The 17,761-nt window shown below is 40.8% G+C and overlaps 1 protein-coding gene across 1 annotated transcript in view; it reads left to right on the top strand.

The window, feature by feature from the left end:
* The first annotated feature begins 1,839 nt into the window (after positions 1 to 1,839).
* BARX2 (BARX homeobox 2) overlaps positions 1,840 to 17,761 on the top strand; it is an 82,126-nt gene continuing 66,204 nt past the window's right edge. Inside the window, exon 1 of the mRNA XM_036742453.1 lies at positions 1,840 to 2,026. Within this exon, the coding sequence (XP_036598348.1) occupies positions 1,840 to 2,026 (187 nt within the window). The remainder of the gene's footprint in view (positions 2,027 to 17,761) is intronic.

The following is a 17,761-nucleotide window of genomic DNA, read 5'->3' on the forward strand; positions in this document are numbered from 1 at the left end:
CTCTGTGCGTTGTTTCACAAAGATGAAGAGCCGAAAGTAATTGTAAACTTTTCTCAACTGGTGGATGAATCAGACACCTAGACCTTAATTTCTGTTTCCGACCCTGCCTACCGGCTCTTGAAGGAGAATCGCGTTGAGAAAGAAGGGAGGGAGAAGAAGCGCTCCTACTCCGCTTTGCGCAAACGATTCCTGGAAGACAATTTAACTAATCTGTGGCCCCCAGGCAAAAGCCACTAGAGGTTTGGGATGTGTGTGTGTGCGTGTGTGTGCGTGTGTAATAAAATCATCAGACACACACGACACAACTCAAAACAGATAAAACAAAGGGTTTTGAATTGTTAACAAATTTTTAGAAGATATAAGAAAAATAAACATACTTCTTCTTAGCTCTGGAAATCTTTACTTGCAACAAAAGCAAATCTAATTTAATGTGGGGGTAAAAAAGGCAATGGAAGAATATGCTCTGTACAGCCGTCAGTCACCGAAGCCTGGAGAAACTCCCCAGAAGCCAGCTTAGGATAGCTCATCTCCCATCAATTTCCGAGAAAGAGGTGAAAAATATGTTGTAATTTCCATGTGTTTTTGCTTAACACACACACACACACACACACACACACCAAACAATAAATTTCTCGTGTTTTCTGTTTTCTACTACTTACGTCAAAGGGTAGGGGAAGGAGGAGGGAAGTAGAGGAGGAAAGTGAAAAGTTTGAAAATCTTTGTAAAATGTTCTTGCCCTAGAAAAACACAAAAGCTCCCACATCTTCCACAGATATTGCGCGGGCTGGAGATGGGAGGAGAGGGAGAAGAAAAGTTGAGCATTTCTTTGGAAAACTCCAGTCGCAGGAAGAGCGGGCTGACTCTTCAAACCACTCACCTCGAGAGCTCTAAATAGTGACCTCGTAACTTACAAACTTCACAGTGTCTAAGCTCGCTTTTGGTTACTAGCTTTACCTACCCCTCACCCTCTCCCCTCAAAGTTCCCGGAATCTCAGAAGGATAAGAGGATTCCTTCTAGAAACTAGTAAAAGGAAAGACAACCCTGGCCTCTCGCCTTTGGGGCTGCTTGTCTGGAGATAGGAGAAACGTTCTTTCCGTAGAAAAGGGCGAAATGGTCAGAGGCGCAGTAAGGCAGTTGGGGCGAAGGTTCGCTTCCCGGATTTTTCCTTAAAGGTATTACACTTAAGGCTAGTGGGGGAAAGCGCGCGGACATAAATACACACACACACACACACACACGCACACACACACGCACATACACCTGGAGTTTCTCCCAGGAGGGGGAGGAGGAGAAAAAAAAATGCCAGCTGTATGAGTATCTTAAAATAGAGAGACACTGGGAGAGGGAGAGATATCGAGAAAGGCAGAGAGAAGGGAGGAGAGAAAGGGAGGGCGGAGAGAGACAGTGGGCGAGAGACACACAGAGTCCCAGAGATAGGTGGGGGGTAATTAGCTCGCGTTTGTTGGCCGGCCCACCCCACGCTGCTGCTCTGCTCGGAGCAGCAACACAATGCAGCCGGGCTAGGCAGTGCAGGAAGCACGACGTGATTGACAGTTGCGCTGTCCCAAAAAGGCTCCCGAGAAGATGCTTATCGGTCGGTGTGTATAGGAGAGAGGGATTGCGCGTTGGCGCTGCACTCTTCCCCGCCGTGCGCGCGGAGCCCGAGCGCAGCGGTGCACTGTCTGTCCCCTGCAGGCCTCCTGGAGGAGGTGGGGGTCTGGCTCCACAGCCCCCGCCCCTAGCGTGCGGAAGACTCTCCTGCCACACTCGCGGTCCCGCTTGGCGCTTTGGGGAGCGGTGCTGCGGCGGGCTGGCTGCTCGCTCGACCCGGGCTCACCATGCATTGCCACGCCGAGCTGAGGCTGAGCTCGCCCGGCCAGCTTAAAGCAGCCAGGCGGCGCTACAAGACTTTCATGATCGACGAGATCCTCTCCAAGGAGACCTGCGATTACTTTGAGAAACTTTCCCTCTATTCTGTGTGCCCTTCACTCATCGTCCGACCCAAACCCCTGCATTCCTGTACTGGTAAGACCTCCTAGGACCTTTCCTATTGTCAATTACGTGCTCTCCCTCGAAGTGTTGAACAGAGAGGGTTCCCAGGAGAGTCTCTCCTCTTCCCCTGCAAGGGGTCAAATTCTCCTGTCTTGGTGAATTTGAGGGTAGAACTTGAAAGGAGCAGGAAATGAGCCCATTAATCGAGCTGGTTGGAAATAATTCCAATGCGTTACTTCCCTGGGAATAGGTCCCTTTAGAGACGCCAGATAATAAGCCGAAGGGAATCGTGGCTTCCTCATCCTCCCCCCGCCCCCCCCCCCCCAGTGGAGGTTCAGACGGAAAGTCTGAGGGCTTCTCAAAGTATATTCAGCTCCTGACGTCAAATCTTGGTCTCTGTGCCTCAAGACACTGATTATAATTTGAGATTGTTACTTTTCACTTTAATGTAATTTGCCTAGCCTCTTGTTTTTACCCTTAGGAACCTGTCAAATTAATCCTTCTGCTTGCGTGATCGACCAATTCCGGAGTCCGCCGAACTAGTTTCAGAATGATTTTGCTGTGGGGAAGTTAACTAAGTTAGCTAACTGAGTGTGGAAAGTCTCTGCGTGTGTGGATTCGAATTTGTTTCGCCTAGGGCATGTTGTTTTTTTTTTTTTAATTCATATGTGATTTCCTTTCTCTCCAAGAATAGAGGAAGACGTGAGGTGAACGTATACACACGCATATATCTGTCTATATTGAAAAAGGCTAATTTATGTAGTTTAATTTCAAAGGTGTTTAAAGAAAAAAGAACATTAATTGATTTTCTACTAAATAGTATCGTCTTGGCACAAAATGCCTTGGTATGATTGCAACCCACGCTATCAGTAAATACAGCAAAAGATGTTTGTCGGTCCTTCGTTCTCGAAGAGCACCACAAAAATCCCAACACTCTTCCAATCCAAAGAAGTCATTTGGCTATTCCTTTGTGTTGGTGAAAATGTGATACATTGTGAATTGAATCATTTACACAGGCAAAGTGAAAAGCGAAACAATAATTTGACAAGACAACTCTGCTTTTTCAGGCCAAACCTAACTCCTAGTGCCCCCTGCTTAGGGCTTTATATTTCTGTCAGATCAGCTCCTAGCCCAGTGTGGTGATCAATGAAATATCTAACAAATATGATTAAGCCCTGTTATAAAACAATTTATTACATGAGTTCAGATATAACATGACTGTATACAACTATACATAAAATGAGTGTTGGGCCTGTCCTCCATCACTGGAGTCATAAGTAGCTTGTAGTGTATAAAAATAAGACAACGAACAGCATTATATATGACTCTCCAGTTATTCTCCAAAATGAATCAATTGTGTATCTATCGCTGTAGATGAGCTATGTTTATTAGGCATGGGAGATACACTCAAATGTCTTAATTTTTTCCTAAGTTGGAAAAATGGAAAGTTCTGTATTAAGGAAGTAGATAAATAATGATCTGGAGCAAAACCTGAGAAGAGGAACCTACTTAAGCTCTCTGACCAGGTAAGTTTTGTGTTAGGAACAGCTTTGAATACAATTAGGTATTTGTTATACCAATGCAAACACATTTGGAAGAAAATAGAGGGGCAAGTTTTAATAACAACTTCAGTGTGTACCAGGACAAACATGTTCGTTGGAGTATGTAAAGGGAGATCTTCCTCGGAGAGTCAAGACACCTTTCCGTGATCTTCCAGGCTCAAATGGACCAAGAAACATTTTGGGGGATTTCGTCTGTGCTTTTACTTGTCATGCAATTGTTTTTGGCTTACCAAGGCCATGGAATTGGATTATTTCAGATAGTTCATCAGCACACAAACTGGCAAGATTATAGAAGAGAATAGCCCATATGCACTATTCACCCCTTCTTCCCCCCTCCCAAATGACAGCAGTAAATAACCTCAGAAAACTTTGATCATCAGTTTTTAGGGCTAGGAAATTACATCTCTTATTGAAACTTGTCTAGGATGTCCCATAGGGAAAATAAAATGACTCCTGTGTTATTTTGTGAGTGTTTGCAATGAATTTTAAGTGTACCCAACTCTCCACTCTGTGTTTCAGTAGTTTAATAACTTTACTTAGGGGGGTGGATAACAATTGTCCACAGTCACTGTCTTACTCCATCATTTCAGTCCTTTGGAACATGAAGTTGTTCTTGGTTAAGGGCTGTGGCTTCTCTTAAAAGAGATTTGTCTGATGGAAACTGGGGTCTGCCAAGGGAATTAAATTTATAACAACTGACTATAGTGGTCCACACTTTCAGATCCTAAGCCCTCAGTGGGTTTACAATTACAGTTAAAGCCTTCCCTGCATTAGATCATGGGAATCCAACTAATGACTGCTCAATAGTTTTGCAAATACCACATTTTCAAAGCATTTTTGTTGCCTTTGCATCACAAATTTTAGATGGTATGAACCTAATCCCCCTTTGATTGAAAGAGGCCACAATAAAGCACTTACAGCCACACTGAAAATATGATTTTGTTTTGCTAGAGTATTTTGCAGATAAAGATATTTCACACTTTTGGTGGAACCAATGCACTAAGGAGCCCAGATGAACAACCTTAGTTGCTTTGTTCAAATAAAAATTGCCGAACTATAGTAGCCACATCATTTATAGGTTGGTAGTTGAAATAATGAAACATAAGATAATTTTTCTTTCTGGTGGCAGTTTTTAAAACCCATAGCAAGAGATATGATAAGTGTATCAGCTGGAATGCAACCAAAAGAGCTTTAGCAGTTAGGAAGCTCCCTTTAGTTAATCAAGCCAGTCTAGTTGTTTAGACTCCGTAAGCCTCAAGATCAAAATCTGGTGCTACATCTAGGCAGAAGAGTTGGTATTCAAGTAAACTGAGGAATGGAACTATTTTCATCAGCTATTAATCACTGGATAGAAATTTCTTAGGTTCTCTAAAACTGTCCTTAAAAAGTTCCTTTCAGCTGCAGATGTGATCTCCTATGCTTTGCACAAATGTCTTGAAATTCAGAAACTTTAATTCTTTTAGGTTTGCAGAAAACTGCTCCTTAAACCTCAAAGTGAGTTTGAAATAGGAAAGCCTTACCTTGATTAAGTTAAACTCAAGAAAACCAGATCACAGACATTTTCTGACAGGAATTTTTTCTTCTCTCAGCCTGGGTTTTGGGGAGGGGACAGATGAAGGAGAAACTTTTTTTGTCCATGAATATTGTTTTGTCATATGCATTATTCTGGATGTTGGTAGAGTTTTGGATTGTGATAGAACATTTCAGTTGGTGTTATTTCAGTGATTTCTATTTTGAATGTTGTATTCAGTGACCTCTCCTGAAGGTTACAAGATTGACAAGTGACTGAAACCACAAAGCAAATAATTTGTGATGTCAAATAATGGTTAAATGTAGGGACTATGTTGACTTTTTGGTGGTTGTTACAGTTTTTGATAGAAGAGCAGTCAGAGGAAAATTGTACTGTTTAGGACTGTCCTTCATTCTAATCTCTCCTAGCCTTTTCTAACCAAGTTCCATAGGCCTAGAATGGGCTGTCTTCCTGTTCTCTCCTCCTCCATAAAGCATTTTTTCTCTTTTCAAGATCTCTGAAATATCCTCTCTACTCCAATTGAGTTTCCTCAAATTTCATATGAACAAGTACAATAGAAGCTTATAGTTATCTAGCTTTTAAACACTTGTGAAACATTTTACATGTATTCCATATGTTTTCTTATTTGATCATGAGATATCATCAGAACACTGTGCCTGGGCTTTTCTCCTGTTATCACAGTTGATTCTATATCACAGTTACTCATATACTTGTCTGAACCCTCCTGTCAGACCCCCACCATTTAATTGTAAGCTTCTTATCTGTCTTTCTATCTTCAACAGCTAGCACAATGCCTTTACACATAGTGGGTGACTAATAAATTATTTTAATTGAATTAAATCCAATTTAATTGTATTCTTTTGTATTGTAATCTATTGAATATTATAATCCATTGAAATATCTCTCCAGCTGGAATCATCAATAATAACAAAGTTACATTTATGTATTACTCTAACTACATTATTTCAAGTTAGCCTCATAATAACCCAGTGAGGAAGGCTCTGTCAGTATCCCTATCTCCATTTTATAGATGAGAAACTGTTGGTGGCAGCTAGGTGGTGCAGTGGATAGAATACTGAGCCTGGAGTCAGGAAGACTCATTTTGAGTTCAAATCTAACGTCAGATTCTTACTAGCTATGTGACCCTGGGCAAGTCACTTAACCCTGTGTGCCTCAGTTCATCATCTGTAAAAATGATCTAGAGAAAGAAATGGCAAACCACTCCAGTATCTTTGCCAAGAAAATGCCAAATGGGGTCATGAAGAATTGGATACCACGGAACAACAAATACAGAGATGTTCATTTTAATTGACCTGCCTACTACACACAGTAAGTTTTCAAAGCAGATGAAATTGGAACCTAGTCCTTCTTGATGGTAAATCTAATACTCTGACATTAAATCATACTTATCTCTTGCACCTCAGGAAATTAGGGAGCAAGTAAATGCAGGGATTCTTTAGTATTTGTTTCACAGGAACAACTCATTTGAGATGTTTGGCTTTAATGTATTCCCAGGCCTAAAGAAACTTTGTATGCCAACTGGTAAACAAGTTTAAGATACAAATTACATGTCCAGTGACATCATATATTGACCTCCTCCCAGATGATAGGCAGGAATTCTCTACTTTTATATGCCCAACTTACTATCAGAATTTTCCTTCTGCACTGCTCCCTGATTATTGGGGATTTTTTACCCCTCTTCCTTTCCCTTACTGTGTCACTACAGTCTCTGGTGTGCCTAGTGTCTTCTCCCCCAACCGCAGTTTCTAATTCTCACCTTAGATCAATGCCCATCCAGAATGAGGCCTTTGCAACAGGTCTGGTATATCACAGGGAAATAGGACACAAGAAGGAAAGGTGAATCTTAATGGCTCAACCACCTTCTCACTCAGTGCTGCTGATCCCTAAGCTCTGGTTAAGATCTTGGCTGGACCTTGCTGGCAGCACTGTTGGCATCCCTGGCCTCTGTTCTCCATCCTGACCCCTGACTCCCCTCTGTTTTTGGGTTGGCTCTGGGTGATCTCATTAATGGTAGATAATTTACTTCCCTGTATGTCCAAAGATCTATCACTTGAGAGGGGGTGATGATATAGCCTTTCATACCATTTCCTTTTGTTGTTTGCAGCGAAAACCCTTACAGAACCTTGCTTCAGAGATTGCATTCAGAAAAGTAAGAGAAATTGTCAGAGTGCGTTTCTGTTCTGTAATGGGCCAGGGAATAAGAATTTCCTCAGTGGAAGTTCTAGGTCTGGGCAGTGGGAAGGAAAAAGAACCCTAACCTTGCCTGGGTTCCTCAAAAGGAAAGGGGGTCACAGGGAGCTGGCCTAGACTGAAAAGTGTCTCAGCTTCTCTAGCCCCTTGAATCGTTGGCACTTCACACCACGGAAGTCACAATTAATGACTTGGAGCTGGGTAAATTCTGTTCCCACTGCTCAGCCTCTGGGTGTTGGGAGAGGTGGAAGATCGCTGCAGAGGTGGCTGTGGTGGGTGGGGAATGCGCTCCCGGAATACCCCCAATTGGAATTTTGAATGTGTTCCTCTCTAGAAACATTGTTACCTCTGGTGCTTAGGACCTACCTTAGTGTTGCAAGCACTTATACTTCAGGCACTTTGTGGGTTATAGAGGCTTTTGTGGGCTGGCCTGGGGAACCTAACCTCATATGTAATACTTGATACAGGAAAATTCCTTCCCTGTTTCAAACAACCTACTTATAAATGAACCTTGGATTCTCAACCCACTTGTAAGCTTGAGTGTTCAGACATGATCTCAGTCCTGCATAAGACCATGCTTTAAATATTCCACCTAAAATGACAAAGTTGATCACTTACCCCCTGTGACTTTCAACAGCTAGGTCAGTCACTAAACCCCTGTGACTTTCAACAGCTAGGTCAGTCACTAAAAAGCTAGAAGAGCTTAGACAAATATGAATCTTGGAACAGAAAGGAAGTTAAAGATCATGCAACCAACTGCCTCAGATAGAATATTCTGCTTCTTAAGGTGTCAAGGTAAATTTTTTTTTTGAGGAGGGGGATGGGTCCAGGCCTTTGGTTTATCCATGTGGAGAATTCCTGTTGAGGAAACACCCCACATTGATGCTGATCCACAACTAATTTCTAACTTAAGATTTTACAAAGTTGCCCAAGGCACTAAGAGATTAAGGGATGGTCACACAGCTTCTGTATAGCTGAGGCAGGTCTGGAATCTGTGTTTTTTTGTCTGCAAGTCTGGCTTTCTTGCCACTAAGTCCATCATGTGCTTCTCTCGTAATTATTTCAAAGATCGAGTGAAGTGGTTTATGTACAGTGCTTCACAAACCTCAAAGTATAATATAAATATGAGCTATTGTGGTGGTAGTAGTTATAACAAATAATAATATCTCACTCTGAGTCCACATCAATCCTCCCCTCCACCCCACACCTCAGCCCTGCTTCCATCATATTTGTTCTTTAAGGGTCAGGGAGCCAGAAAGGTGGACCCAACTTAATTATAACCAAGGCTTGGAGGGTAATGGTGGGTAGGTGATGGCATGATAAACCAAGCCAGTCACATCCAGGATACAGCCAGCCAACCAATTTAGTGGGGGATTTGGGGAAGGGTTATTTCATGTCATAGCACTGAGAACATTTTATCCTCAAAGCATGAGGAAAGAGTACATTCCTTAGTTTGGTATTCCTTGTGTATTTATGTCTTAAAGAACATGCCCCACCTGGAATGCAAAATGAAATGAGGTGCAGGAGTGGGTATCTTCTTTGGGAATGAAGGGACCTGCTACCCTCTCAACATGTTAGCTTTAGATTTTGCTAAAACTACAGCTCCTTTTGGATAGCCAGGCACCAAACCCCATCCCATTGCCTGGGAACTTGAGAAATGGGCACTGGAATGTTAATGGAGAAATGTAAAACTGGGGCTTGGAAGATGATCATTATCAACTAGCATTTGTGTTTTGGCCAGGGGCAAGTAGACTTTTATCGTAATTCCTCCTAACTGCGGCTTCAGTTGCCATTCCAAGGGTAAAGAAACCGAGGGGTGGAGAGGGTCCAGGTATTTCCAAGGCCAGGGAACAAGTCAAAAAAGTGCTAGGCCTATTGAGGTAGAGCCCTTCTGGGGCCCGCCCCCAGCACAGGAAACCTTTCTATCGCCTAATCTGTAGAATCCTTTGGCTAAGTGATTCTAAGGGATCTTTCAGTACTATAGTCTCTTTTGGTTCAGTTCAACTGAGTTTTATGGATTGCCTGTTTTTCCTCAGCTCTGATTCTCACCCCCATCCCCCAAGGTTAAGCAGGAAATATTTCGAATTTTCAAGCTTGAAACTACTTTCTAAATTTCTACGATCTCCAAAATCATTCAGTTCGATGCATGGTTATTCTAATGTATGTCCTATTTGCCAGCACTTGTGTAGGTCAGGTGGTCATTTGGATCATTTACATTTTCCTGCTTTATCCTAAATCCGTTTTATTGCCTCCTCAGCTTACAGGTAGATTAGCTAGGGAAGCAGTAAGAATTGCTACAAATCCAAATCCTACTGGAATCACTGTAAACCCTTCTGGGGTGGTCTCTCGGGTGTACAAAAAGAACTGGGGTAAGGAAGACGTTCTGACAATTTAATAACTAGTATGTACTATGTGGCATTTGCTCTCCAAACCCCACCTATGGGGTATGTCACCCATGAAGTAATCATGTTAACCTCATTAGTGTGAAATTGTGTGTAATACCTCATATGGGGCGAGTTTCCTTGCAAATACACCAGTGTCCTTGACATTTGTACCTCTTCCTTGGTGATTGAATTTCAGACATGAAGCTAAGAGTATTTGTTAGATCTGACAAGTCATCCCTTCTTTTACCCCCTCCACCCTCATCAGGACATAGACTCAACAAAAAGTCTTGGGTTAATTGAAGGAATTAGTGAAAGTAACATCTGTCCAGAGATAAATTAATTTGAAAGACCTCAGCAAAAAAGAGGACAAATTTCTTTTTAAACTCAGGAAGCATCTGAAATTCAGCCTGAGAACCGCTGCCATCTCATAGTAGCTCTGGAGCAGCTGGAGTCTTAGCCTTGGAAAGAAAAGACATAGACCCAGGAAAGGAAACCTCCTTTTGTTTTGCATAGAAAGGTTGCAGGCTCTTTAAGAGTGGGCTCTGTCCAGCACCTAACATTTCTCACTCTTCTGGAGTAGGATAAAAGTAAATTTCAAGAGCAAAGGACCTGTTTCTCCCCTTGAAATTGAGAGTGGAAGTGGAAGAACACAACAGAAAAGCCCAGAGGCCCCCGATGTCGAGTTCTTCAAGTTTTAACAAGCACAAGGGACCGCTTATAATTTCTGTTGTCCCCATTTGGTTGAACAGCCATAACAAATGCTCACCATAGGGGGGCTGCCATTCCTGCTGTGCCTCATTCACTGAGAAGTGGGTGGAACTCTGGGGTTTTGGATGAGAAGAACAGAGCTTGCAGATAGTGTCTGAAAGGAATTAAACAGGTTCCAGATCTTCTTGCACGACTGTACATTAAGCTGAGTTTTGGAGTTGAGTGGACTATTGCCACTGCTGCATTTTGGAATGGATTCATTTCATTGTGGTCCCAGAGACACAGTTTCCCAGAATTCCCTAAAATACCTGGGCATCAGATCCAGAGAAGGCAGCCCTGTTCAACAGAGGACTATTTGACAAAGCCAGAAAGCACACAGAATCCCCCTAAAGCATGCTGGTAGAGTGACCAATTCCTCCCAGAAGCAGAGACATGTGGATCAAGAGAGGATCTCTGAGGGCAGCCATTTGAAGGCCTAAAAAAAGCATTGTCAATTTTCAACCTTGCTTGGGATCTGACTCAGATCCAGTTCCCTGTGAGATTGTAATGGATCCTTTCTTCTCAGTACGGAATGCCAGGAAAGAAATCAGAATTTATATTGAAAGGGAAACTGGTCACAATTCCTGGTAGCATTCAGCAGGTAATTCAGTGAATTAAAATTAACCCTCTGTTTCCAAACTCACTAGCTTTTTTTTTTAAAGTACCAACCACAGCAAACCCACAGGGTTTTATTTTTACAACTACCTAATAACATTTTTTGAAGGGGTGTTTGTGATGAAAGTCTTGTAAAATATAAATGCTCTAAATAAAAACACAGTTAATTTTTTCGTAATAGAATCTAATTAATCATCATTAAAGCCTTTTTATATAGTAATTTAATTTCATAAAAATGGAAACTTGGCACACATTTAAGAAAGAAAGCAACACACCTAGATAGATATCAGGAACTGGACTAATTACATTTGGGCTGGGATTGAATCTTAAATATGATTGCTGTTGTAAAAGAGGCAGAGATGACAGAAAGCCCAACTTTGTAATCACTTTGGAAAGTCTCTAGCTTCTTTTGTGCTGATTGAAATTGAATATGGGTTGGGGAGTGGTAATTCTGAGCATTAGATGATGTACAAGTACATTTGAAATGGGTCCTTGCCAATCACCAATTGCATCTGGTGGCAATGCTGTTTGACGGGTGCACAGGGACAGCTATATATGCTTCCTGACTTCAGTGGCAGGGTTCATAAAGATGAACACAGCCTTCTTATAAGGAAAGGTCAAGATGTGGCTTGAACCAAAGCCAGCCTGAGACTCTGAACACCAATTTTAGAATAGTTGGAGCCTAGGCACAGAGGACTTTACAATGAATACTTCCCCAGACTGTGGCTGAGGAGGCAGGGAGCTACAATGTTTTGTCAGCCCCTGTTGCCCTGTAAGCACTATTTCTTGATTCTACTCTGGGTTTATTTCATGTGTTCTCAAACCAATAACTCATGCCCATCTAATTTTAGGGGGTGGGGTGGGGTAGGGTGTTGGGTTTGGGAAAAGATGTCTCAATGAGCTAGCTAAGAAAAAAAAAGGGATTCTTCCATTGGATCTCTAAATTGGCTGCTGCGTGGACTTTTGGTCATTATGACATATTAAAAAATACCTTTGCTGCTTGATTTAGCCCTACTCTGATTGTCTCTTCCCTCTTTATTTTCATCATTCACAGATCACTTATGACCAATGGGGAAACATTGGAGCAATCTAGTGCCTCTGTAATGCCGTGAGGCCATAGGAGAGTTTCCATCTCAGGAAATACCTATTGGAAGCCTGACGGCTAATGTCAATTCACTGTCTCTATCCCACCCCCTACTATCATTGTGACCTTTTTACTTTATAACTGTTGTCTTTTATGCCTAGGACAGAGGAAATAAGCAAAACAAAGGTGAGCTATTTATAGTTTGATTTAGAAACCTAATTTTTGCAGCATCTTTTGAAGTTGGCTTTATAAAACTTCCCCTAACAAGAGAGAAAATTCTAATTTTGTGCCTTTCCCCCATCTTGGGGAAATAGCCCAGACTAGTGGTTCCCAAGGTGTTGTCCAGGATGTCTGGAGGTCCCTGACATCCTTTTGGGAAATCCATGAGGTCAAAATTATTTTTATAATAATACTAAAACTTCAAGTTTCTAACATGGTAAATGATGATAGATAGAAACCGCAGAAACAGAAGTTCTTTAGGGAGTCATCAATAGTTTTTAAGAGGGAAGGGGTCCAGAATTCAGAAAGTTTGAGAACCACTGGCCCAAAGATGGAGTCTGCTTCCTGTAGTATAGACTCCGACAGGAAGTATTGACATATAAGAAGTGTTACTAGCATCCTATATCCCAAACTCATCAGGCAGGTAAATTAAGTCATGCATGTTCTGAAAAAAAAATAATAATGAAACTCAGTCTGTTCTCAAAACAAACTTATGATTTTAATCAGAGCTAAAACTCACCTTATAGCCTCAATTTAAGGTACTTCATTAAAGTACTGAGCTAAAATCTGTATACTGAGAGACTCCAAGTGTCAATGAATATCTTTGTTTTATGGACTAGTTAATGATTTTCTTAATCACTTCTTGGTCCTGCAAGAAAAATCTGTCAGCATCTACTCTCTTATCTACATCTACTTATCTGGGGAATATATACACTCAAAGGTACATTATATACAGATATACTTTCTCATTAGTCTTAATAAAATCCTGATTCCTTACCTCTCCCAATCTGATAAAAGCTCTTTGCTCATCTTGGTTGATTTCTGCTCTCCTAATTGATATGTTGGTTTTTGATCTCATAACTCATGAATTTTAGTGTATAAGTTAATGCGATCTTTGAATTGAAAACCTGGAGTAGGATTATTTTGCAGCAATCCTGACACTTGAAGACTTCAGCTCTTTCTGATAACGCAAAAATTCTAAATGAATTGCCTGTCAGTGAGGGCAAGACAAATGAACTTTTTGATGGCCTCATGTTTTGACAAGTAGTTGACAAATATAGTCATATCCTAGCCTTGTCTTTGCCATACCCCGTATGTTGGAATTGACACTTTAAATTTAAAAAAATCGTCGTTGTTGTGAGATGATTGTGGTTAAGAGTTGAAGAAGCTAAAGACATAATTAGTGATAACAATGACATAAAACTACAGAGTTCTACTTTTCTCTGCTGTCTAATGCTGATTTGATAATTAGCTTAAAAATCAAATATAAGTGAAATTTTAAATGTTGAGTATCAGGAATTAGCAGCAGAAAAGGCACATTGGTTCTTTGAGTCAATGGCAAGTCCATTCCTTTGGTGGAGTCTTGATCGGTAGGATTGGTGTTCTGGTTACACCAATACGAATTGAAACCTATCCATACTGTCTTGTTCTGGATGATTCTTGTGCCTGCCTTTTCATAAATCTTCATGGAGGATCTACCCAGTGTGGTTTGGGTCTTTTAATGTTTTGTGATAAAAGTTCCAACCCTGGCTATACATGCTATTCCTTGCTCTTGCTACTACTGGGAATGCATAGAACAGAGAATTTGTTGCTTATAATGAATAGCCTTGCTGCTGTTAATTTCCCACTGCTTGGAGAACTGAGTACAACTAGCAATGGATGGGTTCCATTTCTCTCTAGTTGTTTTATTTCATGATGTGTCCTTCATAAACAAGATTTTTTTTCTTTTCCAGGGGAAAAATTCACAAATTTGCAGATGTTACAGCTGGAGGGGACCTTAGAGATCAAATTGGCAATATCAGTTTAAATAATTTTGGCAAGAGTTAAATATAGAATTTGTAGAGGACTGTATTTTTCAATGGAAAGGTTTTCACAAAAGGAAATGAATTAAATGTTGCTGCAGCTAGGGCAGTTGAAATGATCACAAAATAATTATCTTTTGAGAAAGAAAGATCAAGCAATCACCCTGGGTATGAGAAAGAAAGTTCATTGTTCTGCTTCCACACTATGGGGGGAAACACCGGGACCTTGGACTTCCCCTTTTTTAATTTATGGTTAGGGCACATCCTATCCGAAACAGGGAGCAGAGGTTGGGGTGTGACAACCCCTCAAAGCCTGACAGTTCAAACAAGGGGCAAAGTTCTCTTGCATCTTCATACACCTAATAACCTTTGTACACATTAACTTACATATGCATAGATTATCCCTCCATTTTTTGAACATGGGACCTGTGTTCGGAACGGTGAACTTGTTAGGGAGTAATGTGTAGTACACTAATGTGTAGTGGGCTAGGAAGATTGTAACCCAGAAGAGCTGGGACCGATCCCAGCTCTGAAGGGAGGAACCAGAAATGACTGACCCCCAGAAAAGCTCAGTTTGGCCTCTGTACGGTGTGTATGTCCCTTTTGGGGTATGGTAGACCCAATCCTTGCAAGAATTGTAAATAAACACTTCCTTCCCTGACTTCAGTTTAAGTTTTGTTTCTTAAGGGAGTGACTGAACCCTGTTTCTAACACTCTGATTTATTTGTTCTCTTTATGTTTTTATTAAAAGAATAAATAGATTTGTTATATAGGTACTTGTTACCTCCTCCACTGCAATGTGAACTCATTGTAATGAAAGATTGTCCCATTCTTTGTATTTGTATCCCCAGCACCTGGTATAGTGCCTAGCAAATAGCAGGTGCTTACTAAATGTTTGTTGGTTGATTGTAGCACTCTCTGCAGCAATAGATAGAACCTTAGGCTTGAAGTCAGGAGAACTTGGTTTTACTCCCGCCTCAGACACTTTACAATGCTGTACCTGTGAGCAAATCACTTTCTCAGAGCTTCAGTTCTCTTATTTGTTAAACTTGTATAACAATTGCACAACCCACCCTCACAGTATTGTTGTGAGAAAAGCATTTTGCAACCTTAAAAAACTATACAAATGTGAATTATTTTTATTTGCTATTATTATCAAAGCTGGAAGTGACCATAAAGATTATCTTGTCCAACTTCCTCATTTTACAGATGTGGAAAGAAACTGAGACTCAGATAAGTGAAATGATTTGACCAAGGTTACAAAGGTAAGAAACAGCAGAGATCCACCAATCTGTGCCTTTTCATTGGCTCTCCCTCAGGCCTGGAACAACTCTTTTCACCTCTGCCCCCTGGTTTTCCTGCTTTCAAGAATCAGCTAAAATCCTCCCTTCTGCAATAGACTTTTCTTGACCCCCCTGGTGTCTTCCCTCTGAGATTACTTTCCATTTATACTATGTGTGTGTGTGTACACACACACACACATATACATATATACACATATATATATTTGTGTATATGTGTATATATATGTGTGTATGTATATATGTGTATATATACATGTATATATATATTTGTGTATATATATAATATATATATGTATGTATATATATATGTATATATATAATATCCCATACACACAGAGTTGTTTTTAGAAGAACTTGTTGAGGTCAAGGACCCAGATTTTTTTTGCCTTTCTTTGTATCCCCAATGCTTAGCACGGTACATGGCACACAGATAGCACTTAATAAGTGCTTGATGATGATGACCAAGCTGTCCCCTCAAAAATAACAGAGAGCCACAAGTGATTGGCATTAATGTCTGGCTGAAGTCAAATGTACAGTGACCGAAAGGTCCAGTAGGTCTGTTTAGTGTAGCAGTGGGTACTTGTGAGGATCAGGCTACTTGCAGAACAGAGCTTTGGATATTGTCTGTGGGGTGCCAAGATTTATGCCAGCTTTTGGCTCAGTCTAATTCTATTGCACTTACAGATAAAATCCCTTTGCCCCTTTAGAGTCACTGTATTCCATCTCATTTCATACAATTTATAAAACTATGATTGGGAGCTTTGAAGGAAAAGAAATTTCTGAAAACAGATGATGCTGACTTTTTCAAGGTGAGGGATGGTGTTGTGTTGTTTCAGTCATGTCTAACTCTTTGTGGATTTCATTTGGGGTTTTCTTGGCAGAGATACCACTCTAGGTTTGCCATTTCCTTTTCCAACTCATTTTACAGATGAGAACACTGAGGCAAACAGGGTGAAGTGACTTGCTTAGGGTCACACAGCTAGTAAGTGTCTGAGGCCAGATCCGAATTCAAGAAGATATCTTCCTAACTCCAGGTCCAACACTCTATCCACTATGCCACCTAGCTGCCCTGAGGGTGTTGATGGGATTTGGATCTTTTCAGGTGATTTGGTTAAAATTCTCTCTGACATTTTCCTCTTCAGCTGGAAGGATGGAGATGTATTCCACAAAGGCTTTGGATCTAGGTTCTATTCTTTTAATAAACAACCTCACAAAATGAGTAATGAAGTCATATAGAGGAAGTCATTCATTATGTATCTGAGGGAAGGGGAGAGAAAGAGAGGCAGGTAATGAAGGAGATGGATTATTATGCCCCAGGGTAGATTATTAGTCTTCAGCTGTACTGAATTCTTCAAACCTTCCATTTTTTCTTAATCAGCAACTTTCAAACCTAGGTTTGTTTTTGTTTTAAAAGAAATGGGCAAAATCTACCTTGTGCTGTCCTGATGGATCAATGTTTATCTGATATCCTAGAATGCCACTACTATGTCATTAAATTTCTGTCATTATTCTTTATTTTTTTGTTTTGCTAAACTTTTCTTATTACTAAATTCTTTCCAGAAGCCAAAAGAAATGATCACATTTAACTAGTGAATAACTTTTGTTGCCCCTGAATATCATGGTAACTCTGTATAAATTTTGGCTCTTATTGCTTGTTTTGGAAAGACTTTTTGAAAGTCACCTTGGACTCCCTGCTCAGGGAATTGGAGCATGTTGTAAGGAAGGAATATTCTCTTGTAGCCTAAAGTCTTTGTTTTAGCTGCACAGAGACTCTGTGAAACAGGGCATATTTTCATTTTGGAGAGCTGAGTGGAGGGAGCTGGCCACTGAGATTGTAAGAGCTTTGGTGGGGGTGGGTATTACCTATTGTATAAAAACTTAGGGTCTAGTGAACATTCTGGGTGTGTATAGGTTTCCTTTTAAACTATTTGTTTACCCTTATGGTGAACCCATTTTGTAAGTTTTGCCAGCTTTACAGATAGGAAGGACTGAGGAGATCAGCCCAGCCTTCTTACTTATTTAAAATAATTCTTGTTTTTATATCATTGTTTTATCCTTTACCATATCACCATATTGAACCCTCCTTTTCTAAAAAAAAAAATTTTTGGAGGGGGAAGGCAGGGCATTTGGGGTTAAGTGACTTGCCCAAGGTCACACAGCTTGTGTGTCAAGTGTCTGAGACCGAATTTGAACTGAGGTCCTCCTGACTCCAGGGCCGGTGCTGTACTCACTGCGCCACCTAGCTGCCCCTGAACCCTCCTTTGTTACAAAAAAACAAGCCAAAACACCAAATAAAGTGACTGTGTCTA

This window comes from Trichosurus vulpecula, chromosome 2 (assembly GCF_011100635.1).
Source record: "Trichosurus vulpecula isolate mTriVul1 chromosome 2, mTriVul1.pri, whole genome shotgun sequence".
Classification (NCBI taxonomy): Eukaryota; Metazoa; Chordata; class Mammalia; order Diprotodontia; family Phalangeridae; genus Trichosurus; species Trichosurus vulpecula.